The following is a 25,618-nucleotide window of genomic DNA, read 5'->3' on the forward strand; positions in this document are numbered from 1 at the left end:
AGCTATCGAAAAAAGTTTCCAAGATAACTTTGCCAGGTTTTCATCACTTTTTGAAATATATGGAAAACGTTTGGAACTGACTTCAAAAGATGAATCGCTTGTGGAAAATCATTCGTCGATAGACAGCGAAGAAGATCTAAGTACCTGGAATTCTGCATTATCCAACAGTGATATTGAACACAAATATGTGAGTTATTAGATGCATTATTAGTTAACAATTATAATCATGGAATTTGTATTTTCTAGCTGACGTATTTTTCTAAAATAATTATCCCTAATTCGTACAATGGCAATGGTGACAACGCCTGCTATACTGCGGTCGACTGTTTATTTACAAGAAACTTCTGGAATCAGTTTACTTGGACTGGTATTAACAGAGGAGCTAAGTCCAAGCGTGGGTTTCGTGAGTTTGGTAACGTTACCCAGCTTATATTAAAGATAGTACAAATCGGAGACCCCTTGTATACAGCTCAAAAACTGGAAGCATTCTGTAAAACAAGGCTATTCCGATATGCAAAAGCCCGATCTAGCAATAAACAGTTGAGACGTTCAGCATGTAGGCCAGAAAGGAAATTGATTACTAAGAAGATTCTAAATCAAACTGATTCCAGTATTTTGGTTCAAACTGTTCATACTGCCGCTGGAATCGATAAATCCGTTCATGAGAGCAAAGAATATTTTCCAAATGTTCAAGATACCGAAAGCGGAAGTGAGGATGATGATCTTAATGGTTCTATTGAAGATTCGAAAGGCGGCGTTGAGGAGTCAGATGAAGAATAGTTTTTTATGTTTTATTTTTTTCTAATTCTTTTTAATAAGAAAAGGTTTTTAATACATACAAACAAATTCCAAAAATAAGTGTAGACACACGCAACGTTAAGTATTATATCTATGCAAGAACAGAATATCAATCTAAGGTGTGGAGCAATGGTATGAAAACAGTTTCATTTTTCCAGTAAATAATCACAAACTTACAAATGACCGAATTCACATTAAATAAGTGGGTTGATGAAAAATTTGTAGTATTCAAGCAAGCACTGTATATGTGTAAATATGATGACTTAAATGGGGTTTGAAAGAAATCCTGTTTCCTAAGCAAGTATTTTCCTTCGATTAGATGTCTATTTCCGGTTTTTCTCAATCCAGTCAGGCAAACAATTTTTAAATCGTTTGTCAAAAACCACTGATTGTTGAAGTTTGTAGTCAGTATAAAACTTTTAAATTTAATTTTGGCCATAGTTTCAGTTTGTTCAAATGAAATGATAAATTCACTGTCGTTATCAAGAGACGTTGATTTCCTGTTCTGCATTGCTTCTGTTATACGTTTTGCAACTTGTGCGAGGGGATTCGGTCCTGTTCGCAACATTTTTTTAAGAGAATGTAACGCGTTTTCAAAAGGGTATGCTGACAATGACGGTAAACATCCAAACCTTTCAACCTCATCAACTACATGACAGACATTATGTACGTTACTAGTCACGTATTCTGCTCCATACAAAAATTTATAATTTATAACGAAATCGTTGAGCAAATCGCGTGCAATATGTAAGAAATTGCAATATTTTTTCGCAGAACAGATACGTGCAGCACAGAAGAGATGAAGGAAATGTACGTAGTACTTTTCAGGCAAATAATTTTTAAGGATAACTGCGCCAACATAATTGAGGAAATTTCTGTATTCCAATCCTTTCCACAGACCAATGAACTCTAGAGAACGCATTCGACGATGCATTTCGAGTGGAAATCTTAAACTGATTAGAAATTGCGTTATTTCTTGCTTTTGAGTTGTACTCCATTTCGTTTTTTTTGTCATTGAACCTGTGCGCCAAGCGTTCATCAATTTCCTCATCACACCTAATTCAAGTAAATGCAACGAATCAGCAACAATTATGTCTTCTACCATATCAATTGGCAATTTCGTCAAAGGACTTTCACCACGTTGATGTACTGTATATCCGTTTTCGCGAAATATTTCATTCGTTCGTTTTGGAGCCGTTATTTTAGGATAAGTCATGGTTTTTGCCATGTAAGAGTACGTTCCCTTCGTTGTGCATTTCATGCAACCATACTTTCCGTTGAAGCTCGTTACGCATTTAATGAATGCACGTGCTGGAGTATCACAGATGAAACATCGTATCTTGACCAAAATTTTGTGGCCGTTGATCACGATGCCACTGCTTAAGATTGGAAGCAGCTCTCCAATGAATGGATCTAGAAACTCAGCTGAATCTTTAGGTTTGCTGGTTCCGTAGAATATGCCAATAATCATTGGAGGTTCAGTGGGAAATTCATGTGTATTACATAAGATCGGCCAGAAATTTTTTATACTGCTTTTGTAAATAGGTAGTCCATCAATATTGACATTTAATGATATGCAAGTTGGTTTGTCAATGTTTCTCATGCTATGCTTCAAGCAGAATTCAAGGCCTTGATGCCAGTATGAACCTCCACTTTTCATGGTTGTGATAAATAAGGAACTAGGAGTTTTTAAAACGCTTCGTGGATCTGTGGGCAGTTTTAGGTGAAGGTGTCTGTTCAATACACTAAGAAGTGATTTTAAGGCTAGATGGGAAATGTTGAAGTTACTGGTCCAATTTCTAATATCTGCTATTAACTCTTTGTAAGTATCTAAAATAGAAACTAGTTGATAATTTTTGATTACATCTTGTCAGTATTTCGAATATAACCCGCATGCTGTTCTGCTACACCTTCAAGCTCCGAGGCTTTTGTATCAGCTGAATTAGCAGAAATACCATCAATATCCTCTGCGACTGAAATTTTATATATGTCTTGCTGGTTCCTGTTGTCACCTGATCCAATAACAGATTCTTGCTGGGTACTGTGAGAATGATTATTGTTCCAACGGTTTCGGTGTTTTTTCAAAAGACGGCTGTATGTGCCACTCTTTTTTATTTCAACTAGTTTTTTTCGGTGCAACGCTACCTTCATCTTGCAGTACAAATTTCAACTTCAATTGTAAAGAGAACTGATAATAAACATTTACATCAAGCAACGTTCCAACTATCAATACGATGAATTTTCGAAAATGTTTGCACATATGGTATTAATTGTAAATAAAGCGAAACGTTACAGTCATTACGATTACATAAGGAGATAATGTGACGTTTTTTATATTGAATTACGATTTCCCTAAAAAGATCTTATTGCATGCGTTAGGATTTAATAACGAGTTTTGGCAGCAAAACAATGCACGTTTATACGATTTGGATTTTTCTTGGTCATTTGAACGACTTAGGACGTAAATGTTAATACGATCATATGTTGACTGGGTTCGTACTATGAACTTCCCCGTTCAGGCCAGTACGGAGCTTCTCGCTGATTGTCAGCCACGGCAGCACCTTCTTTGGGAATTTGGTGTGTGAAATGAATTTTGCCCCAGAGCTCACTTCCTTCGGGGGGAAGTAAAAAACGGAGTGCCCTGCCAGTCGTTGCCATCCAGGGTGAGATAGGTCTCGGCGTCGACCACCGCCATTACGTCGCGATTCGCCGGAAAATCGACTCGACCGTCTTATTCCGCCGCTGACACTGCACAATGGTCCAGAAACCAAATTTAAAGGGAAACTTGGGTCTAGAACTCTATAGCAACATTTTAGAGAAAAACTTTCTTCTACAAAGTTGTTACATATGATAAAGCGCTTATTGAAAAATTATCAAAAACCGGGGTAACCAACATTTTCGATGCAATCAAGTATCTAACTTTTTTATCTTTGTAGATAGAAAAAAAATTAGTTCTACAATTTTATAGCTCCATTAATTTTAAGTAAAATTTCTAGAGCTCTAGACCCAAATTTCCCCCTAAATTTGGTTTCTGGGCCTTTGTGCACTGCGTCATCACCTGCAGCTCCGAGACCAATGGACGGGACTGCCGCTTTCTAAAGTCCAGGTTCGCCAAGTACTTTTCCACTGTTTGGACGGTTGCACCGACCTCCCGATCGAGCGTACGCAGTGATGTAGCCACTTTTCTCTCGGTCTTTCTCTTCAGCATTCTTTGGTGCTTCTTGTCGCTCAGGGTCGTCAGCCGTACGGAACCGGTCTTTCTTTCGATACTCTGATTGTAGTCCAACAGTGCCAAGATGTTGTAGATACCGGAACAAGCGTAACCGGGGTCCCTTTTCCGTACGATGTCTGTTTTCGACGTGGCGGGGTATCGTTCTTTGATCGCGCAGACTTCTGAACGGAGTAGCTTCACTGTTTTCTCCCTCACAATTAGAGTTCGAGTCAGTTTTTTTCTGATGACAAAATGGGTTACTATGATTGATGCTGCATGGGTAGTTTCGTCAGTGCGTGTAAAGGTAAACCCATGAAGAATTGGTATTTTTTTAGCAGTTTTTAATGCAAACGTTAGAGCTAAACAATTTTGTCTTCTCGAAAAAAGTCTCCATCCAAAATTTGAGCTTAATCGGACTTCTGAGGTTCCACTTACAGTCGTGAAAGTCTAACATTTTTGACCAACCTGAAAATGCACAAGAGTAGTTCTTGAAGTTTCCGAAATCGATTTTTCTATAACAAATCTCTTAGAAATGCATGAAATATCGCGCTCTGATGTTATCTTATCAAAATTTGTAAAAAAATAAATAAATTTCAGGGACATGGAAACTTTTGCGTTGCTCGAGCTACACCAGAGCACACAAGAGACACTCCCAGCTCTAACATTCATTTCATCGATCAAAAAACTGTAACTTTGACCGCTTTGAGGCTCTACTTCTCGAGTTCAGATTGAGCTCAAATTGGGCATTTTTACGAGAAAACATTTTAGAACTCCATCGTAAATGAAATTTAGAACTCTATCGTAAATGAAACAATTGAAAAAATAATCCTTTTCCCTTAGAAAGTTTACAACTGTACATAAATCTGTAGATTTGTAACCTCTCGCTCAACGATATCCATCAAAAAATCTGTCGCTCGCAACATTACATTTTTTTTTTTGATTTTGTCCGATAGTTCCGTGTGGGTAAGTACCCACATGGATATTTTCCGAGTGGGTACCACTACCCATACTACCCACATGAAACGCCGGCCCTGGTGTTATACCTCAAGCAAGCAAACGAGATTGAGTGTTTTACGTGGAAATACCACGTGTACATTCCAGCTCGCATAGTAGAGATCGATGTCGTTATCACCGACTCGAGTTAGACCATCGAGCATCTGCTGGAGTCTGGAACGGGCCGTTTCAAGGATTTCAGTCTTCAGTCGGTTGAGACATCGGATTGCAAGCAATTGCATTCAATATCGCAGGCTCGCATTAAACATTTCCAAAGAAAAAAGTGCTGCTGAAAATCCGAAGGAAACTCCTCCGACATTGGCTAAACTAAATTGTCGCAATAAGTTTCCAGCCTTCCAGGAACATCAAATTACCCAACTGTTTCTTCTTTTTTTTTTCTCCGAGACTCAGCCACGATCTGGACTGCTGAAGTTTTCAGATATTGTGGATATTGAAAATTTTAACATAACTAATCCTCTCAAAGGTCTTCTGCTGGCGTTTCTACCAACGCAGCAGTCAAAACGTTTTTTAAGCAGTTAACTGCTATTGGCCCCCTTTTTCGATAGGTTATTTATCGGCAGAAGTGAGGGATTTTATCTCTGTTTTACAGTGGAACTGTAGAAATATCATCCCTAAAATTGGTTCACTCATCCCTAAAATTGGTTCACTTCCATGAATTGAATATTATTACCCTATTATGGAGACACAGCCGCGTGCGAGCCCTCTTCCCAGTCAGCAAACGATAAAAATTTCCAGCGGGGGTTGGTTACCCGATGTCCGCTAAGGTTCTTCGTATCCCAGTCGGCACCTCGTGAAGGCTGAACAGAGGTGGATGACCACAATAGGATTTCAAGTGACACGTGTTCAGCCATTTAACAACCTTTTTTATCCGTTATAACTTGCAAAAACGTTTCTACTTACGTGTGCGGAATTTTTGCATCAGCGGATTGAGATGAAAATCAGGGAAAAGATAAAATGGTCCACTATGTGTATAGCAGATAATACGCAATCAGGAGGGCCCGCCAAGCAGCTTGAGTGAGCTTTGCAACACTGAATTTACACTGGTCCACAAAATGAAAAAAGTGCACTTCTTAGGCTCAAACCGAAAAAAAAAGAAAGATTATAGCTATTTAACCATTCCTGTGAATTTTGGTGTCCCTAGTCATGATATTGAGCTAAAATTTTCGAAGAAATCCAGCATCTAACATGCCCATCTTTGCAGATAGAGCTAAACGATGTTATACGATGTTGCTGTGTCATTTGTAATTTTTTAAAAGAGTTCTTTTATGTTTCAAAACAATCGATTAAGAATTACTTTATAATGATTAAATCGTAATGTCGTAACAATGGAACAATTTTTGCCATTATGAATTTTAAGTACGAAAACGACATTGTTTGATTCAAAAGGTAACAATCTTTTTCTTTTGTCTATTTTGTTTCAAGTTTTTCGAAAAACTTATACAAAAAGACTTATAGATAAAATCAAAACCTACCATTTACCTGAAGAAAGTAAGAAGGTATGTTTTGAACTTCGCAAGTGTACAATTTGCGAGTTTGGATGAAGGATATGCTCATTATACGAAAATTCAATGGAGTTTTTTAGACTGCGGTTCTTTGAACGAAGATCCTGTGAACTGCAATAGACGAAAAGATTATAAAGAAGCAAAAAAGAAATGTAGGTTACCAACGGTGAGGATTGATACAGCGGAGCGAGCACTCGGGACAGCAGGAGACTACAATGGTTTTGGTCGAAAATCCGAAGAAGAAAAGGAAAATGCACTGCTGACGGTTGCAAAAACCTCAAAAAGCAAAACAGTTCATTGAAAAATACAGTTATTGTTTTCCCAAGTTCATATTATATGATTAAATTTCGTATGATTTTTTTTATTGGTTATTTCGGATAAATTTGTTAAAATTTAAAAAAAGTGTTTCTATTTCATCGCAGTAAATCACGAATTATTTTGTTGGGATTAAAGGTACTCCGATTCAATCTCCGGCGAGGTTATTCCTTATTAAATTTTCCATCTTTAACGATATTTAATCTAATATGACTCAATAAACAGTACCAACTTTAAACGATTGAATCCTGAAATGTTGAAAAAAAAAAACTTTTCCGTTAATTTAGAAAATTATGATTCATGCTTGGGATTTCATTCTAATATGTGATTACAGGAAAATGTGCGCTCCATAATATTGCACAGTTTTGTATAAGTAAGTTTTTCTCCAGAATATTACTATCGAGCTCTAGATTCAAATTCCACCATTAGCTCGTTCCTTAGAACAATGTACTTGCGTCTCCATCAATTCAACAGTGAAAGGAGGCGCAGGATTAACGTTCCCGTTGGAGTGGGTGGGAGCTTTTGTCGCCTGTGATAATGGAATGGTTGAACAGCAATAATATTTTTTTTTTCGGTTCAAGCTTTAAGAGCGAACCTGTGTTGACCAGTGTTATCTACATTACTCGGCCTTCTTGATATAAACACTATACGACGCAACCTCCGTTTCCATTTGTTGACGTGGGACTACGTCTTTCACTATACTTCACTATACTAAGGTACATTCTGTGAAAACTGGATTGAACATATAACGTTTTTGGTTGGCGGAATGGAAGATTTTAGATGCTAATAGCGCTCAAACAACTGTTCCGATTTCAATAGTTAATATACCGTTGGAAAGCTAAAATATACAAGATTTGTAAAACATGATAATTTTAGATACCATTTTCTTATTGCTCCGTGAAAATTGCGGAAACTTTGAAGGTCGAATATGCACATACATTTTTCATACGCTCGGTATTTTTCCCTAACGCAGACTTCAAAAACACAGACGAAATGATTTCACGCATTCAGTCATTGGCTAGCAATGCCAGCCAATTAACATCGCATTCAGCACCCAATGTAAGCGACGAAGAAAGAAAGCAGAGATGCTTCCACGTGATTGGTTCTTCCCCCAATCACCAAAGTTCTCCACACTGAGTGACGCTATAAAAGGACATTCCGTGTTGAGAGGAGATCATTCCCTGGTCGACCATCCAGGCGAACAGTTCAGCTTCCCTGCGATCTGAGTTGGACCCCACCAGTGGTATATAATCTAATTCAGATATCGTTGTTGGAATACAGCCCGAAATTGGACGTGAACGGCACTGGGGACCGATAAGGCAATCCACGGGTGACATTTCACTGCTTGTACGTTTGTTATTGTTGCTTTTAATGTCGGCAATAATATTAAAAGTGATTTTTTATTGTTGTATTTAGGATTGTAACTCGCGATACTAGAGCTACCGATCGGATAACATGTGTTTTTCACGCTCCTGGATCCGGATTGCATCCAAGTTGCGATCGATCGAACATATATAAAGCTGTCATAAGTTGAAAACAGACAGAAATCAGCTGATCGCAACTGTCTCGTGGATTGCCTTATAGTGTAGGTGTAGTGTGTCGTATATCAAGCGTGATTATCTGAGTAGCGTGTGGGTGTGTGAATAGCGTGTGTGTATGTGTGAGTGGCGTGTGCGTGTATGTGTGTGTGTGTATGTGTGAGCGGCGTGTGCGTGTATGTGTGTGTGTGTATGAGTGAGCGGCGTATGCGTGTGTGTGTGTGACTGGCGTGAGCGTGTATGTGTGTATGTGTGATTGTGTGTAAGTGTGTGTATATCTGTGTGTGTATGTGTGTGTGTATGTGTGTATGTGTGTATGTGTGTGTGCGTGTGTGTGTGTGCGTGTATAGCGTGTGTGTATTTCGTGTGTGTGTATGTGTGTATAACATGTGTGTGCAAAAATGCATTTATCCGAGGTAAATATATTTATTACAGAATACTTGTATAGGCAACAAGTGAATTATATTAACTGGTATTTCAATAATAGTGACCAAAATTTTATGCTAGTTATTTTCAGCACTGAGCTTGTTTTGCGTTTTTTTGTATCATGGGACAGACCAAAAAATTTATATTTTTCTAATCAATTGAGCAACAAAAAGCTTTTTCTTGCGATTTTTTGAGAGCACTGGGTATGTGAAGAAGTTTTTGAGGTTTAAGCATAAAGTGATGAGAAATTACAGGGGACTGTTATGCATTTATGGGAAGTTAATGTGGGTATTCGTATTTGTATGCTGTGGTTTATGACAGGTGTATGTGGTTTTTTGTGAAATGTTCATGGATTATTGTGTATAGTGTGTATATGTATGGCTAAGGCAGAATTAAATCTTTACACCCACCATGGTCCCACGGCAAGCCTACGTTTGTGCATTCAAGCATTTTGAATATCTTTCGCTAAACGGTCTGGAACCCAATATTTATATTTTTTTGTTGGTGGCTCGTTATTTAATGTTGATTTTAGGACTTAAACTTGTTAGGATTATGCAGGGCCCACGTTTACTTTTTGTATGTTTTCTCTGCTTGGTTTATTATTTTTCGATTGTTAAAATACAATTGTTTGTTTACTTGACTTGCGAGAAAAAACTGTGATTGCAGAAAAATGCAGCCGGTAGCAGTTTTAATCAGTTTACTGTTCAGCCTGGGAATTTTACCGCTTGGCGCATGGAGCGTAAAAACATAAAGCAATTTAAACTTTTTCTCGTTGACACTTCCGGCGTGTTTTTTCTATGATAATTTGAACACTGCTGTTGTACGAGCGTAAGTATTCCCAGCGATAAGGTGTTTACGGTAAATTTATAAGTGTATTTATCTTTCCATTCAAATGTTTTTTTTTGCTCCTTGTCTCATTTGTCTATTCCAGTCCAGCGAACGAAATGTGCATAATTGAATCCATTTCCGTACGGCCTACACACGGCTACTGCTGTTGTCAACTGGTAGCTTGTACTCTCTTCGGCTTCAAGCCGTCGCCACTCAAAGGTCCTCTGGGGATTCCCAGCCCCGTGGAAAGCTTGCACTCTTTCGACTTCTCAGAGCAAATGATAGAACTCTCCAGTGGAAAGCTTGTGCTCCAGTATCTCAAACATCGATGAACACCTTGTCAACAAGTGTACAAGAGAACGGTGAGTGCTCTGTGTGTGTTGTAATATGCACGATTATTCGTTAAGCCCTAGGATTTAATTATTTGAACTTGAAGTGGCATTTCTTTTCGGTCCAACATTTCAAGATTTCAAAATTATGTAATTGGCATAACTTCAGTTTTCTAAAAATAAACCTTCCAGGCTGCTTTGTGATCAAATGAGAACGGTTTTCTGTGAATATGCCCACTTAAAATCATAATATATTGCGTTAAACGGTCATATACGAAAACGGTTTAGATCCTTGCAGGCGTTGACTTACGACAGCGGAGCGGAACGAGTTTTGCGTGATGAGCTATTGTTGGCTGGTCTCATTGCTTGCGGTTCGTTAAAATTCCGCCCTTGGTAGCCCCCAGCATGAATGGTTTCCATGCGAGAAGCCAGGAGATCGCCATTTACTACATTAATGCTGACGCTGGCGGGCATTCGATGCTGTACCCTTGTACCGCCGTATTCATGCAGCTGAAAGCGTGTGAAGGATGCGGACCTAGCGACGACGGTTGTGTCCTATTTTCCCTGCCGCTTCCCACGCAGTTAAGCTGAGCACTGCGGCTCTTTTGTAATTTTTTTTTTTTTTGTTTACAGTAATGAGTGGCCTGTTAGCCGATTGAGGTATTTTGAAAAGAATTTACGCTCAAAACACATGTTGAATAAGAAAGTTTTATTTCCATGCATGTATACAATCTATTACAAGCGTTAGATAATATAGAAACATTTCAGGTATGATGAGCCACAAATTATTCGCAGTTCAAGATTTTGTTTGTTCATCGATCGTATCGCAGTGTAGAATTAAAATTCTAATTAATTTGTTTCTGAAATGAAAGCAGTAGTAAACACTAACAAACTATGTTATTTCAATCAAACTTAATCAATTGTTGTGCTCACAATTTCTTGATAATGGATTTCAGGCGGGAGTCATTTGAAAAATACTAATAAAATACATTATTGATTTACAGTGACATGCAAGCACCGTCACAGCAGTCGTTTTGATATTGTATTTCAGTTTCAGTGAATGAGGGAAATCCTGGAATTTTTTGATATTTTTTATCAGCCAATTAAAAAAAAACTTCATAAACAACATTAATAGAAATTCAAGCACTGTTGTGTGTTTAATTTTTATCAAAGTGGAAAACTTTAACTCAGAATTCATACCTCTGCATTTCACTCCTTTCCTTTAGTGGACCACCCGTCAGATTAACTAATATATTATATTAATTACTAGCTGACCCGGCAAACTTCGTCCCGCCTATTTTTGTGTTTAATTTAATAATTTTCAACATTCCAAATTCATTGATTTCTTGCGATTTGTTTATATCGTTTGAAATTATTGATTTTATCGGAATGACAACCAGTGACTGCATGAACTCGTGCAAAGTTGAACTGAGTAACACTTTTCCAGATTTGAATTCAACTAGAATCTGCTTCCTCTCGATAGTTTTAGTTTTTTTGCACCGCACACTCTGATCGATTGAGTTTAAATGCGTGCAATGCATGCAGTGCAGTGCGAATTTCATCGCATTTCGATTTTTATGCAATTGTTGTTATGCAGGATTAAAACTCAAATCCAACTCAAGTGTTTGCACTGTCAGTAGGGTTTACGTGCAAACCGAAAATAAATGTGTAAGCAAGTTTTAAAACTCACTTGGATACGAGGGCAAAGTCACACTGCCTACTCTGATGACAACATCCTCGTTTTCTGCCTTTAGTACATCACCTATCCGGAAATACTCATATTGGGTGGTATTCAGTTATTTTCGTTGTTTTTCAAAAACTGAATGTGGTCATCTTCGAATTCAAGATGGTATCCAGGGTCAATGCTTAGCTTCTATACATCATTTCGATTACGGAAATATTCATATGTAGTAGTATTCGGCTGTTTTCCAGAAGTTGCCATCTTACAATTCAAAATGGTGCCTGAGGTCAATTTTTAGCTTTATGCATAATTCTGGTTAAAGAAACGCTCATGTTGGGTGGTAATTGGTCATTTTGGGCTATTTTTCAGAAACCGGAAGTCACCATCCTGGATTTAAAAATGACATTTGGAGACAATTTCTGGCCCCTGAGCGTCATTCTGGTTCAAGAAACACCCATAATAGGTATTATTTAGTGATATTCGGCTGTTTTCCAGAAACCGGAAGTCACCATCTTAGAATTCAAAATGGTGTCTGTGGTCGATTCTAGCTCCTGTGTATCATTCTGGTATCGGAGCATCTCATATTGGATGGAAATCGGCCTTTTTTGGCTGTTTTTCAGAAAGCGGAAGTCGCCATCTTGGGTTTCAAAATTGTATTTGGAGACAATTTCTGGTCTCTAAGCGTCATTCTGGTTAAAGAAGCACTTATATTGGGTGGTATTTGGTCATTTTCGGCTATTTTCCAGAAACCGTAAGTCGCCATCTTGTATTTCAAAATGACATTTTGTGACAATTTCTGGCCCCTGAGCAACATTCTGGTTGAAGAGACACCCATATTTGGTTATTTTTGGGTCATTTTCGGGAGTTTTCCAGTCACTGGTGAATACTAGTCAAAGTTGCCATATCACAACTCAAAATGTTGTCGGAGGTCGATTTGTGATTTCAGTGTATCATCACGATTTCGGAAATACCCATATTGGGTGGTATTTGGTCATATTCCGCTGTTTTTCAGAAACCGGAAGTCACCATCTTGGATTTGAAAATGATTTTTGAAGACATTTTACGGATAGAAACCGGAAGTTTCCATCTTAAATTTAACAATGGCGTCTGGAGTCAAAAATTTATCTTGCTCTCAGAAACCTCAACATATCAAATTTGGTTTCATTTGCTTGATTATTTCTCGAGATGTGCAGAAATTTGTGTGGAACCCCTCCTTTCAGAAGAAGGAGGGGTGTCGAAAGTTTATGAACATTTTTGTTACCTCTAAAAACATTTACATGCCAAATTTGGTTCTATTTGGTGGATTGGTTCACGAACTGTGCGAAATTTGTGTGTTTTTTTTTTGTATGGGACCCCTCCCTTTTAAAAGGGGAAGGGGCGTCAATTTGTTATGGATATATTTGATACCCCTAAAAACATCCACCTGCCCAATTTGGTTCCATTTACTTGGTTAGTTTTCGAGACGTGCATGAATTTGTGTTTCATTTGTATGGAACCCCTCCCTTTTTGTAGAGCGAGGGGTGTCAAACTATTATGGATATATTTTTTACACCTAAAAACATCCACCTGCCAATTTGGTTCCATTTGCTTGGTTAGTTTTCGAGATGTGCATGAATTTGTGTTTCATTTGTATGGGACCCCTCCTTTTCAGAAGAGGGAGGGGTGTCAAACTATTATGGATATATTTTTTACTCCTAAAAACATCCACCTGCCAAATTTGGTTCCATTTGCTTGGTTTGTTTTCGAGATGTGCATGAATTTTTGTTTCATTTGTATGGGATCCCTCCCTTCCAGAAGAGGGAGGGGTCTCGAATTACCTTAGTCACCTTTCTCGGCCCCTAAAACCTCTATATACAAAATTTCACGCCGATCGGTTCAGTAGTTTCCAAGCCTATATGGACAGACAGGACAGCTATATTTTTATATGTATAGATATAATATTAACTAATATAAATTAGAATTTAAAAATGTTTGTGAGGCAGATTGGCCAGATAAGATGTTTCTCAAGGAAAGTTTTCTTAAAATCTTTCGAGTTTCCGCATAAATTGAGTTAATCTGGCGAGTAGTTAATTTACCCTAGTCCTATAAGTTAAATTAAAATTTTTTTTTCCAAAATTGTGAGTCGCTCGACTATAAACCTTCAGGGTAATAAAAAATGCCGGTTTCTAACATTCAAGTTCTCTGATATTGAATGTGTAGTTCAACTCAGGTAAAAACGCAGAAACTTAAAATTACACAAGGAAACCCGATTTTTATGGTTGAGCTTGTTCCAATACCCTGCAGCCTGGCAGTGCCGACACACATCGTAAGTGAGAATACAATGTAATACTGCCGTAAACATTAGGAGTGTTTGCAAAATATCTTCTGCTCTCTGTCCATGGGAACGTATTTCGAATGTCAAGGCGCTTTTCCGTATACATTTTTAATGGCCGGTTGGAAACGTCTACTGCACTGCGAGCCCGACCAGAGAAAAAATACTCATATACCTACTCTACTGTGCACAGAAGCAAAGCACAAACATTTATGACCTGCTCCAGCATCCATGGAAACCATTAGCATGTAAGCCGTTGCTTTTCTCGGTGTTGCACACCAGGGCCCAGTCTGCAGGTATACCTGTTCTACTCTTTTGTTCCAATGAATACCTTCGTACGCATTCTGTGCCGGATTCCGCATATTAATTATCCGCTTGAAACAAACCGAATTCACCTTAAATCCCTTCAATATCATTTCAAAATCAAACAGACAGGTATCTAAATGGGTTTAATGCCTGCTCGATCGGAATTACGATTAATGTATGCAAGAGCATAGATGCTTTTTTATCGATACAATGGTTGAAGCTTACATATGTTCTACATTGCGATAAATCGCGGGTGCGAACAAAAGCCTCTACCCTATTGTAAAACAATTTGGCTTGTTTAGAATTCATGGTGGCAGCTAACCTCAATCGGTCCAATTTGAGAACAAGCGAAAACGCATTGTGCTTACAAGAAATGTTAATTAACTGGATAATTAAATAAATAGCTGAAATTAAATTATTTCGTGGCTACTCTAATGTGCATTATCGCACCAAATAAATCATTCAACGTGGGCACCGTACCAGCTCTGAAACAATTTTAAATCCTATTGGTTATGGGCGCGAACGAATCCAGCGCTCCAAGCACGTTGCTCCACTACACACTAGTAATCGGCGCGTTTCCTGTTGGTGGTAACCGTAATCATTTATTCACACTGCATCATTTCGCGGCTGCTTGCTAAAATTCATGACTGCGAGGCATTGAAGCTGATCAGGGCGTGTGTCTGCGTCTGTTTTATTTTTCCTGTTCACTCTATCAGTTGCAACACATTTTGGAAGTTGCGATATGTATCTGAAAAATGTTCACAAATAACTTTTTTACGAGGCCACCCAACTGACACGAGGAGATGCATTAATGCATTTGTTCACGAGCAGATAACGGACCACGGTAGCGTCCAAACCACACGCAGCGCTCGTCCGAATAAAATGTTGCACTCAGTTAATTTTCCACCAGTGTATTTCCCAAAGTATCATCATTATCAGTGCGTTGATCGGTGTGTGGTTTTGTGAGCCCATTATCGTTTTGAATGTTGCTAAGAATAATGGGCGGTACGGAGCCCGGGCCCAGAGCAGCGTGGTTTACGACGGATCAACCACAAGTGCGGACAGTAGGTGCCATGCTGCAGTGAACGGCACACAAATTTGAGAAACCAGAAACGCAAATTTTCCGAATATGTGTCCCAGGGCGGCAGATTCCGGCTGGCATATATGATGGGTCTTGTCGGCGTTCAGAAGCTGAAAAACATCGTAGTCAAATACGTGCACGGCATATCGAATGAAATCAATCAAAAAATGTCAGTTGAAGGTGAAAAGTCTAAAATTGTTCGGTTTCCGTACACTTTTGTTTGATTCTGTTCTGCTTCTACTTCGAACTTCTGTGCGAAATCTGGAAAGGTAATTAGTTTTCAAAAACTGCCTTTTTGCGGATAAACCAATGGCAACATCTTAAGCGTTTCTCCGTCGATTTCATAATGTCACACAATTGATAAAACAGAAGAAAAATAGTACAATTGGTCAGCATAATCAGAATTTACGCCAAAGTTCAAGTCTTGTACAATCAATGAGTCTTCCCAGTTCGCACAAATTTTACACTAAAATCGAACAATAAATGTGTGTGATGCATAACGCAAGAGTTGTACTGCGAATATATTGACATAGATTGAAATCAGAATAGATTGAAATCAGAATACATATAATATACACGAGAATCGTGATGTCACGGTATACTTCAGTTTCGGGCGAACGATAATTTTGGAGCGCTCGAAAAGTCTTGCTTCATTTTCCTGCGCCGTTTTATATGAATGACCACACAACTCAGTGATGCTGGTGCCAATAACGTGGAATCTTATGCATATGAACAAAACCAGAGTCATGGTTAAATGCAAAATGTTCTGAACCAACTTAATGTTTTACCTTTGTTATACTATTACTTTGTTATACTAAACAAAGGTTATAAAATCGGTCCAAAAACGCAAAATAGATCCAAGATCAGGGCCGAATTGTATATACCATTCGACTCAGCTCGACGAACTGAGCAATGTCTGTTCGTGTGTATGTGTGTGTGTGTATGTATGTTGTCTGTATGTATGTGCCGCAAAAAACTAACGCACCTTTCTTACAGAACGCAATATCCGATTTTGATGATCTTATACGCAAACGAAAGCTACTGTGCTCCCCCAGAATGCTACCGAGTGGATTTTCGATAAGTGGCTTAGATTTTAAAATATTGATCAAAGAGTATTTTTTATATGAGACATTTAACTTTTAAGGCAAAATGAATGGCACGGAGGGCTATGTGTTGTAAACCAATCGACTCAGATCGACGAACTGAACAATTTCTGTATGTTTGTGTTTGTGTGCCTGTACGTATGTATGTGTAAATATGTTGTTTATAAAAAAACACTGTTTTTACAGAACGCATATTCCGATTTTGTTGTTCACATGCTCGAATGAAATCCCCAGAGCTCTTTGAAAATCATACTGAGTTTTATTGGTTGCTTGAACTGCAGAGATTCGACCAAAGTATGTTTTAGACATGGGATATTTTACTTTCTGCGTAATTTCTCTCTCTATTCCTGCTCTTTCTACTTCTCTATCTCTCTTTTTTTCGTATCGCTATTTATTTCTCAAAGAAAATCAACAATCATTCACATAATTTTGCATAATTGCATTTGCATAATTTTTACACTCTTCGTGTTGCGTCTTAACTGGTGTGAATAAATTACCCTTTTGCTTTTTCTTGAAAAATTGAATTAAATTTTAGAGGAAACAGCAATGCTTCCTTAGCCCCTTTTTTTCACCTATCGTTTATTTGACACGGCACAAATACAATTCAATGTTTAACGGCGCCAATTATATCTGATGACTTAAATTCTTTAAGCAAATTTTTTATCCTCGCTGCCGACTACGAGCTGAAATTAAGTCTATCTTAAAACTAGCATATATTTTTCAATCAATGTTTTGTAGTTGAATGGTCGTCTGATGATCGTCGAATGGCCATGGATATGCAGCATGTATGGATTTGTTCTGCTAAGCCACAATGTCATGAGCTGGGACAGGGGCTTGTAATCCTCGGGTTCTGAGGGTATTGTGCGGGGTCTAGTTGCTGGTTTTGGTTCGTTGATGTTGTTCGCTGTTGTTCAAGCCAAGATATCGCGAAAGGCCTCGGGTTCTCAGGTCCTAGCGGATTCATGTGGGGTTCAGTTGCTGATTCCAAAATCGAGGTCTATGACGTGCTCTTGCCGTTTTGTTGAATGTGGATGGAAAGGAATGGGACTAGACTGGGGCGTGGATGGATTTCAGGAAAATGTATATAAGGGACATGTAGGGTAGGTCGCCAAGACATCACGAACAGGAACAGCTGGTCCTCTACCCTCGGCCCGGAGGGAAGTTATTAATTTAGACCTGGCGTCACGGTGTACAGGGCATGACCAAACAACGTGCTCTATGTCGTGATAACCCTCACCACAGGCACAGATACCACTTTCCCCGAGCCCAACACGACGGAGATGCGTATCAAATCTATAGTGATTGGTCATAAGCCGCGACATCACGCAAATGAAATCTCGACCTACATCCAACCCCTTGAACCACGGGCTCGTCGATACCTTGGGGATAATGGAATGTAACCACCTTCCCAGTTCCCCTCTAGTCCAAGAATTTTGCCAACTGATGATCGTATTCTGACGTACAAATGCGAAAAACTCATTAAAAGCAATTGGTCTTTCATAAATGTCACCATTTGTTGCGCCCACCTTAGCCAAAGAGTCCGCTTTCTCGTTGCCCGGTATCGAGCAGTGAGAAGGGACCCACGCTAAGGTAATCTGAGTAGATTTTTCAGATAAAGCACTCAGATGTTCCCGTATTTTCCCCAGGAAATACGGAGAGTGCTTAACATCTTTCATCGATCGGAGAGCCTCAATGGAGCTGAGACTGTCCGTAAAGATGAAATAATGGTCCGTGGGCATTTTTTCGATAATCCCTAGGGTGTACTGAAATGCAGCTAATTCTGCGACGTAAACAGAAGCAGGATTATAGAGTTTATGGGAGACGGTTAAATTGTTATTGAAGATACCAAAGCCAGTGGACCCACCGAGAAGTGATCCGTCAGTGTAGAACATATTGTCGCAGTTGATGTTTCGATATTTATTGGAAAATATTTTGGGGATCTGCTGCACGCGTAAATCATCCGGGATTCCACGAGTTTCTTTTATCATGGATGTATCGAAAAACACAGTAGAATCAGAAGTATTTGATAAGTTGACACGAATTGGAATATTCGAAGAAGGTTTAATATTTTGGGACATGTGATTGAAATACAATGTCATAAAACGGGTTTGAGAATTAAGTTCGATTAACCTCTCAAAATTTTCAATCACAGGACGGTTCAAGACCTCACACTTGATAAGAATACGAGAAGACAGGCTCCAGAAGCGGTTTTTCAATCCTTAGCCCCTTTTATGGCTTCCGAAGCTTCCTCACTTCTTTTAAAATAAACCCAGATATGTGGAGAATAAGAAACTTTTACAGCTTCCGGGAGCCAAGCATTGAAGCAAAATCTGATCCCACAGTGTGCAAATGTAACACAATTAGCGATGCAGATATTTAAAAAAGCTTTACCAAAGATGTACAGAGCTATTTACGTACGAATGTGTTAGTGCCACCCATTGAGAAAAACATAAATATTTCGCTGTTTTGTTCGAAATGCTACGTTTTGAACAGCTGGTAAATTTTTCAGTTGAACACTTATTTTTTTAATGTTTTAAATTCGGTTCTTAATATACTTTTCACTCGTGACCAGGAATCTAAAGTAGCTGGTGACCGTAATCGGTAAAATAAGAAAGAAGTGTTAGAAAATTGTGAACATCGAGATGCGATTATTTACAGTTTGGATGAAACTAAAGCAACTCTTCATGGCTTTACACGTTTACTAGTGTGCGCAGGTGAAATGTCTATTATCTCTATGATATGATACACCAGCGGTTCTCAACCTGGGGTACGCGTACCCCTGAGGGTACTCGAAAGCCTCTAGGGGTACGCGAGAGAAAAAACAGTAATGGCGGATAAAGCAATTTTTCCTCAAAATACTTCATTTGATGTTCGATCTTGCTCTTAAAACATGACTGTAGCAATCAAACAAACCATACTTCTATTTGAAACCTGAACTAGATTACCACAACATGATCTACCTCCAATCTCTCCCACTCTGCAAGAACATTCTATGCCAGGGAGTACAATCGATATGAAAAATATCGCCAAGGGGGTACGCGCACAAAAAAAGGTTGAGAACCGCTTTGATACACTATGTTCATGTAAGATATAAATATTGCTTTCTAATTTAAGACTAAGGGCAAACAGAGTATTCATGTTGTTCCACATCTCGTTATCGCTGCAAGTTTTATTAAGTCTTTATTTTGGCCTTCGAACAGAAAAATGTTCTCGACTACACTCTGAAAGTTCAAAATTCTCAAAAGTCGTGGAAAACCTTCATTTTCAGATAATGCATTTGAGATAGAATTAAATTGACAACTTTCATCAATAGTAATATTTTTTTCCTGTATAATTCTGAACTATAATTTTTCGAGAACAGATTTGAAGAAGTTTGTTTTAATTCGTAAAAAATACTTGATGCTGATTCATAAATCTAGGTTCTGCGATTTCTTAAAATAAAGCGAATATGCTATTCAAGCCTGGGTTATGGAGAAACAAAAAAATAAAACTGCATCGATCTAACTTCCATATTTACTGTTCTAGTGGGAAATCAGCATCATTGTTTTCTATTACTGTTTTCCCACGTTCGATTATTTCAATAAAATTTTAGTTGCTTTTAGTTTATGAGCGAAACAATAAAACTCATATACTCCAGTGATAACATCCATAATATTTGCGAAAACCACGTCAAGCTTTAATTCAATGATCGTCTTTGGTTAACTCTCTGAAAACTATCTTTTAAATTCATTTCGGAATATATAAAGTTTGCTTGTCTTTCAGTCACGCGCACGATAAACGAGAGTAACTCAAATTGCCTTTTTCCCAAGCAAACTCTGAAGCTGAGGTACACTAAAGTTTGTTATTTTTTTGTGGGTAGCAACGCAAACACTCCTGTTCTGACTACAAGTTACCTTTGCTTTTAGTCCTCCACTCACCTCCTCTCGCCTGGTATGAAGCCAGTCGTTAGGAAATCAAAGCTAACTGCGTCTTACCTAATATTCGGCACACGTGTTAAATTAGCACATGGCTATAGGTTCTGATGCAGGTGCATCGACAAAAACCGCCAAAAACGTAATAAAGGGCGGAAGGCAATTTTGAGATGCAAGAAAGACATAGTATTAAAGATATAAGCATGTGAATGAAATCTAAAGTTAGCCAAACCACTGTCGGTTGATTATGAACGTTATATTATAGTTACATGTCCAATAATTTCTGTAATGTCATGGCATTGCCATCAAAATTAGGTTGTCAAGTGATGGAATATGGCAGTACCTGTTGAAATTTATTGAGGATAGACTATGGAAAAGTCAAGAAAATAATGGGGATTATGAAATTTTTTGCTCGAGAAAATAAGCAGTTTGGTTTTCATTAAAGTGTGTAGCAATTTTTATATGCATTGAAATTGTAATTGTTCAATAGTACAGTTTTTCGATAGCAAAAAGAAGTTTGTTTATTAAAAATATCAATTACGACCGAAGACGTTGATAACGAACATTTATAAAAAAAATTAAGAAAAGCGACTGTAACTCGCCAAAGCCATTTTTTGCAAAACAACATATCGAGTTTCATGTTTAGCTTATGGCGCGTGACAAGCCGCACATGAAATCTATCAACTTCTCAAGCTCTAACAAAATTTACAAAAATGTTCTCAAGAAGTTGTACTCAAAGATAAAGCAATATAATTTTTTTTCGATACTTTTAAAAACAGAAAAAACATTTAACCTACACAAGACATGCTGCACATATTGTACCCCAAATTAATTCTTTAAGTATACTACGACGTTCAAGATGTACGGAGAAAGGGATAATTATTTTGCTGATACGTGAAATTTTAGCTGTTTCAAAAAAAACTTAGAGTATAAGATAAGCCCATTCCCGACGAGAGACATTCAAACATTGATGCAAGTTCAACAATTATACTTGAAAATTTTCACGATGAAATTATTCAGTAAGGTACAGATTGATGTTTAATTTGCAATACAGTTTGTTTTAATTATGTTTATAGTTGATGAGTAATAAGAGTTTGAAGTTCATTTTTTGAGGTAAAACTGATTTCTCTCCGCCGGGATCGGGTTAAGCTATTGGCCATTATTTTTGAAAATTATGTAAAATCTGATCAACTGTTCTGATTTAAAGTATTTCGCGCTACAGTAAACCAACTTATTTTATTTTTTATCAAATAATATTTGTTTGTTTATGTAGGAAAAGACAAAGGTGGTGGTGATAGGATGAGGATTGTTATGTTGTTACGCAACACTAGAAAAGGTTTCTGTGATAGAACGCAGATGACAGATGTTTCATGCGCGTCATTTATCATGTGTGAAGTTATATCGGAGTATTAGAGAGGAGTTCGAACTACCCATCAATGATAAAAAGAGGACAGTACTTCGTTATTCCAAGCTTTGCTATTGTTAATAACAAACTGCAGAGACAAACTTTTGCATTGTGTGAATATTTTTTTGATCAATCCAGTATTTTTTCATGAACAATGGTTTTTGTAAATTAATTTTTTTTAAACACATTCATTTTTAGTTATTTTGTAAGTTTAGTTTGAATATAAAATATGTAACATCAAACAATTGAGAAAATCAACTATTATTCAAATTATGACATTAAAAAAAATCGATAGAAAACAACTTTTCGAAAACTATCAAATAATGGAGAGTTATTAGATATTGGAGAAAACAGCTGTGCAGTGGATCCGTATAAGAAGCGAGATGCAGATTCGTTATCGAGTAAGCAATGTTACATCAAGCAATCATAGTTACATCTTGAACTTCAACTGGATATTCCAAAAAAAAAATATATCATTTTAGATTATATACCGACCTTTAACCCTTAAATGCGCAATGTTGTTTTAAAACAACACTACTGAAAACATTTTAAAATAAACGTATTTTAGTATTATTCAGAAATATAATTCATTAGAACAGCTCTCTAGACTCTACCGAAGAAAACTTAACAGCTGGAAGTACTGTATTTGAATGTTTTGTTTTTATTTTTGCTGTCAAAATCGCGGAAACGAAAAAAAACATAGCGAGATTCCCGACTGGTGCTGACTGTCTTTGAAAATAAATTTTAAAATAAGGTTAGTGGTTAGTGAACATGTCTGAATTATCAGTAATTATACTAACAAAAGGCCAAGTTTAAAGTTACTGTTAACTAAGGCTGTGCGAGATTTCGAATGATTTCGTATAATTTCGCAAAACTCGAAATTTCCCGAAATTTCGCGAAATTTCGGTTTCGCGAAATTGCCGAAAAATTTCGTTGAATTTCGCTAAATTCCGCCTAAAATTTCGCGAAATTAAAGTTCCAATTTCGACGATTACGAAATTTCGGACCAAATTTCCGATGCACATTATTACATTATTTTGGTTTGTGCTCATTGCGACTATAAATTAAATTGAATATATCTCAACAGATATCTGGTATACTAAGTCAGTTATAGAAGAATAAACTCTCAGCCGGTAATTTTTGTTTTTAAAGACAAAACCGTAACATCATGCGGGAGGTATTTTTTATTCACGCAGAGCATAAAATTCATGTCATCACTGAAGTCAAATTCGAGGAATATGAAGCCGTCCAAATGCGCTACAAGGTATCTAGTAATTTGTTTGTAGGAATAAATTTTACGCATCTTTTACGTACATCAAATGTGGTTATATTTGCAGCCCACAAGGTTAAAGAGGTCACTTTTTGTCTTTCGTTTAGGAGGGCATAGCAATTTCTGTCAAAACTAAAGCTCTGAAGCTCTATCTTACAGGCCAAATGTTCTATGCTACTCGACTTGTAAAAAATTTCAAGCGTTTTTTCGGATTTCTCTGTGTTAGAGGACTCCTCTTCGCACACCGTAGTGTATTTAAATGTGTTTTATCAGATAGTTCATTGCTATCACTAGGCTGACCAGATATCATGCCTTATAGTGTGCAGACAGAGTGATCGATGTGTTAAGCAGAAAAAGTTGTAATTGCCTGAATTTTTAGTATTGTTTCAAAACACTCTGACTTCAAAGTCAGCATAAGTTTCAAAATTGCCAGGTACCTTATCAAAAATATTTTAAATGTGTTATCAAAAGAGTATACTTGATCAATGAATGAATAAAAAGTAAATGGTTCGCTATCGTTGAACACATAATTGAGAAATGTTACTCTTGTTTAGGGGACACACAATTTTACAATGTCAAAAACAAGTTCAGATTATGGCATAGAAGTGATTCTGACTTTGCACTTGACGAATATACAAGGTAGAAGAAAAGAAAGGTTAGAAAGAACGAGAAATAAGAGAACGAGGATGATTTCGAATAACTTGATTGAGTAAAGAGAAAACTATTTGTTTGTTGCATTACAACATTCCATTCTAACTGTTGACTGGTTGAAAGAAAAATAATTTTTGGTTTGTTTCAAAGGGGCCGTTCCCAAACACGTAGTCATATATAGGGAGACGGGGGGTGGCTTATCAAAAGACCACGAAAAATCCCCCCGCGTGCGGGTTAACGAATAGACCACGTTGTCTTTTTTCTGACTTATAATTTATTATTGCCACTAAGTCAAGTCGAAGCTTTCGCAATTTTTTAATTAATATATTTATTTGACACGACTAATTAATAAGTGTCACGGAAAGTTTGAGAGTTGTCAGCAATCAACTGTAATCAAATTTTTGAAACATATTTCAAATTTATCCGAACGAAGAAAATTTTTTTTTGTTTTAAACAGGCTTTGCCTTATATGGCATTTACTTCTTTAGAATAATAGTTCTATTTTGCAATGCGTCGGGATTTATGTTATTTTTCCTGAAAGTATATTTCAATACTCAACGACCGGTAAAAAAATCAACGTTTTGGTCTTAAAAACAATATATAAGACCTGGATGTTCGTGAACTGAAGGAAGAAAGAAAGATGTTTATATTTTGTTCGACATTCAAAAACTTTGTAATTTATTTCAAGGGAAATACGGCTTTTTCAGTCTTAGGGGTGTATCAAAACGCTACTAGATTTTATGTCCGACGTTTCGGCCTTTGAACTTGGCCTTCCTAAGGGGATCTACAAGTTTATTAAAAACATTTTATAAAAATAGTACATTTTTTTTTCTTCAAAAACTCTGACATTGTTTTTTTCAAAAAACTTACATATAGTTGTACCGTTTTTCGTACAAAGCTTTACGATAGGTTGTCATAGCTGTCTATAGGATCTCTTTCAAAGTACCTATATTGAAACGTTAGAGTTAGTTTGAGCTTTACTGCCGCTCATGGCAAGTCCGTCCCAATTGCATTTTTATCAATTTTGAGTTTATTTATGGAATCAATTCCTTTTTATATCTACTTTCGATAAAACAAATATTTTTGAATACTTTGTTCTGAGGAACTATGAAAAAAATAGCAAGTTGGTTTGTCCCATAGCAAAAGTGATCGCTAGTCGGTCCCATTGAAAAAATCTTCGCAATTTAACCCCACAGCCAATAATGATTATGAAAAATGTGATATTTACCAAAACTAATGGTCTTCAGGTTTAGAATTGGATGTACCAAGTGATATTCGATAGGAGGTTTGATTAAATTTTACGCGTTCTACATCGTGTGGCTCTAGCTGATAGTACAATGTTTTCTTCAAGACAAAGTTTCCACCAGTAGCTTCTTTCAGCTATTGTTTGTTGACAGTGAACGCTTTAGGTGTGTCACTGTATTGTTAGTTGAAGCATTCTTGAGTAAATACTACTCTTCGTATTTTATCCGTATTTTATGTAACGACGTGCTTAAGAATTGTTCAATTATTGTCGTGAATTTCGTTTTGAAGAATTTGTCAGTCATATTAAATACTTCGGTACGCTACTTAGCTGTTTTTTAACGGAGCAAACATTTTCCTAAGCTATAGGTATTCTTTCATATTTGTTTCCACTGCTACGTGAAAGCTGTCCGCCGTCACGAACGTGTGTCCGCTCTCAGGAAAATTTAGAACAAGTTCCTACACCTAAACTGACTTTGAATTTATCAGTATGTAAAAACAAAATCTAATTTTATTTTGAGCGGCGCAGTTGGTAGGTATATTGTGTTATGCTTCTCACAAAAAACTTGTTTAATAAAGCACGAAAGAAGGTCATTTATGAATTGACCAGCGATAGATTCATTCCAAACGCACGGTATAGCACCGCCATCGATTTGCAGTAGTTTGTTTTTCATCACCGGTCGTAGCTGGCTATGG

At 37.3% G+C, this 25,618-nt stretch overlaps 1 protein-coding gene across 1 annotated transcript; it reads left to right on the forward strand.

The window, feature by feature from the left end:
- Window position 1: 1 nt before the first annotated feature.
- LOC129728223 (uncharacterized) lies at window positions 2–883 on the forward strand (the record flags this gene model as incomplete). Its single annotated transcript, XM_055686642.1, has 2 exons — window positions 2–187; window positions 247–883. Coding segments are annotated over 2 exons (720 nt in total), but the record flags the coding sequence as incomplete, so codon positions are not given.
- Window positions 884–25,618: the final 24,735 nt, after the last annotated feature.

The sequence above is a fragment of the Wyeomyia smithii genome, chromosome 3 (genome assembly GCF_029784165.1).
Source record: "Wyeomyia smithii strain HCP4-BCI-WySm-NY-G18 chromosome 3, ASM2978416v1, whole genome shotgun sequence".
Classification (NCBI taxonomy): domain Eukaryota; kingdom Metazoa; phylum Arthropoda; class Insecta; order Diptera; family Culicidae; genus Wyeomyia; species Wyeomyia smithii.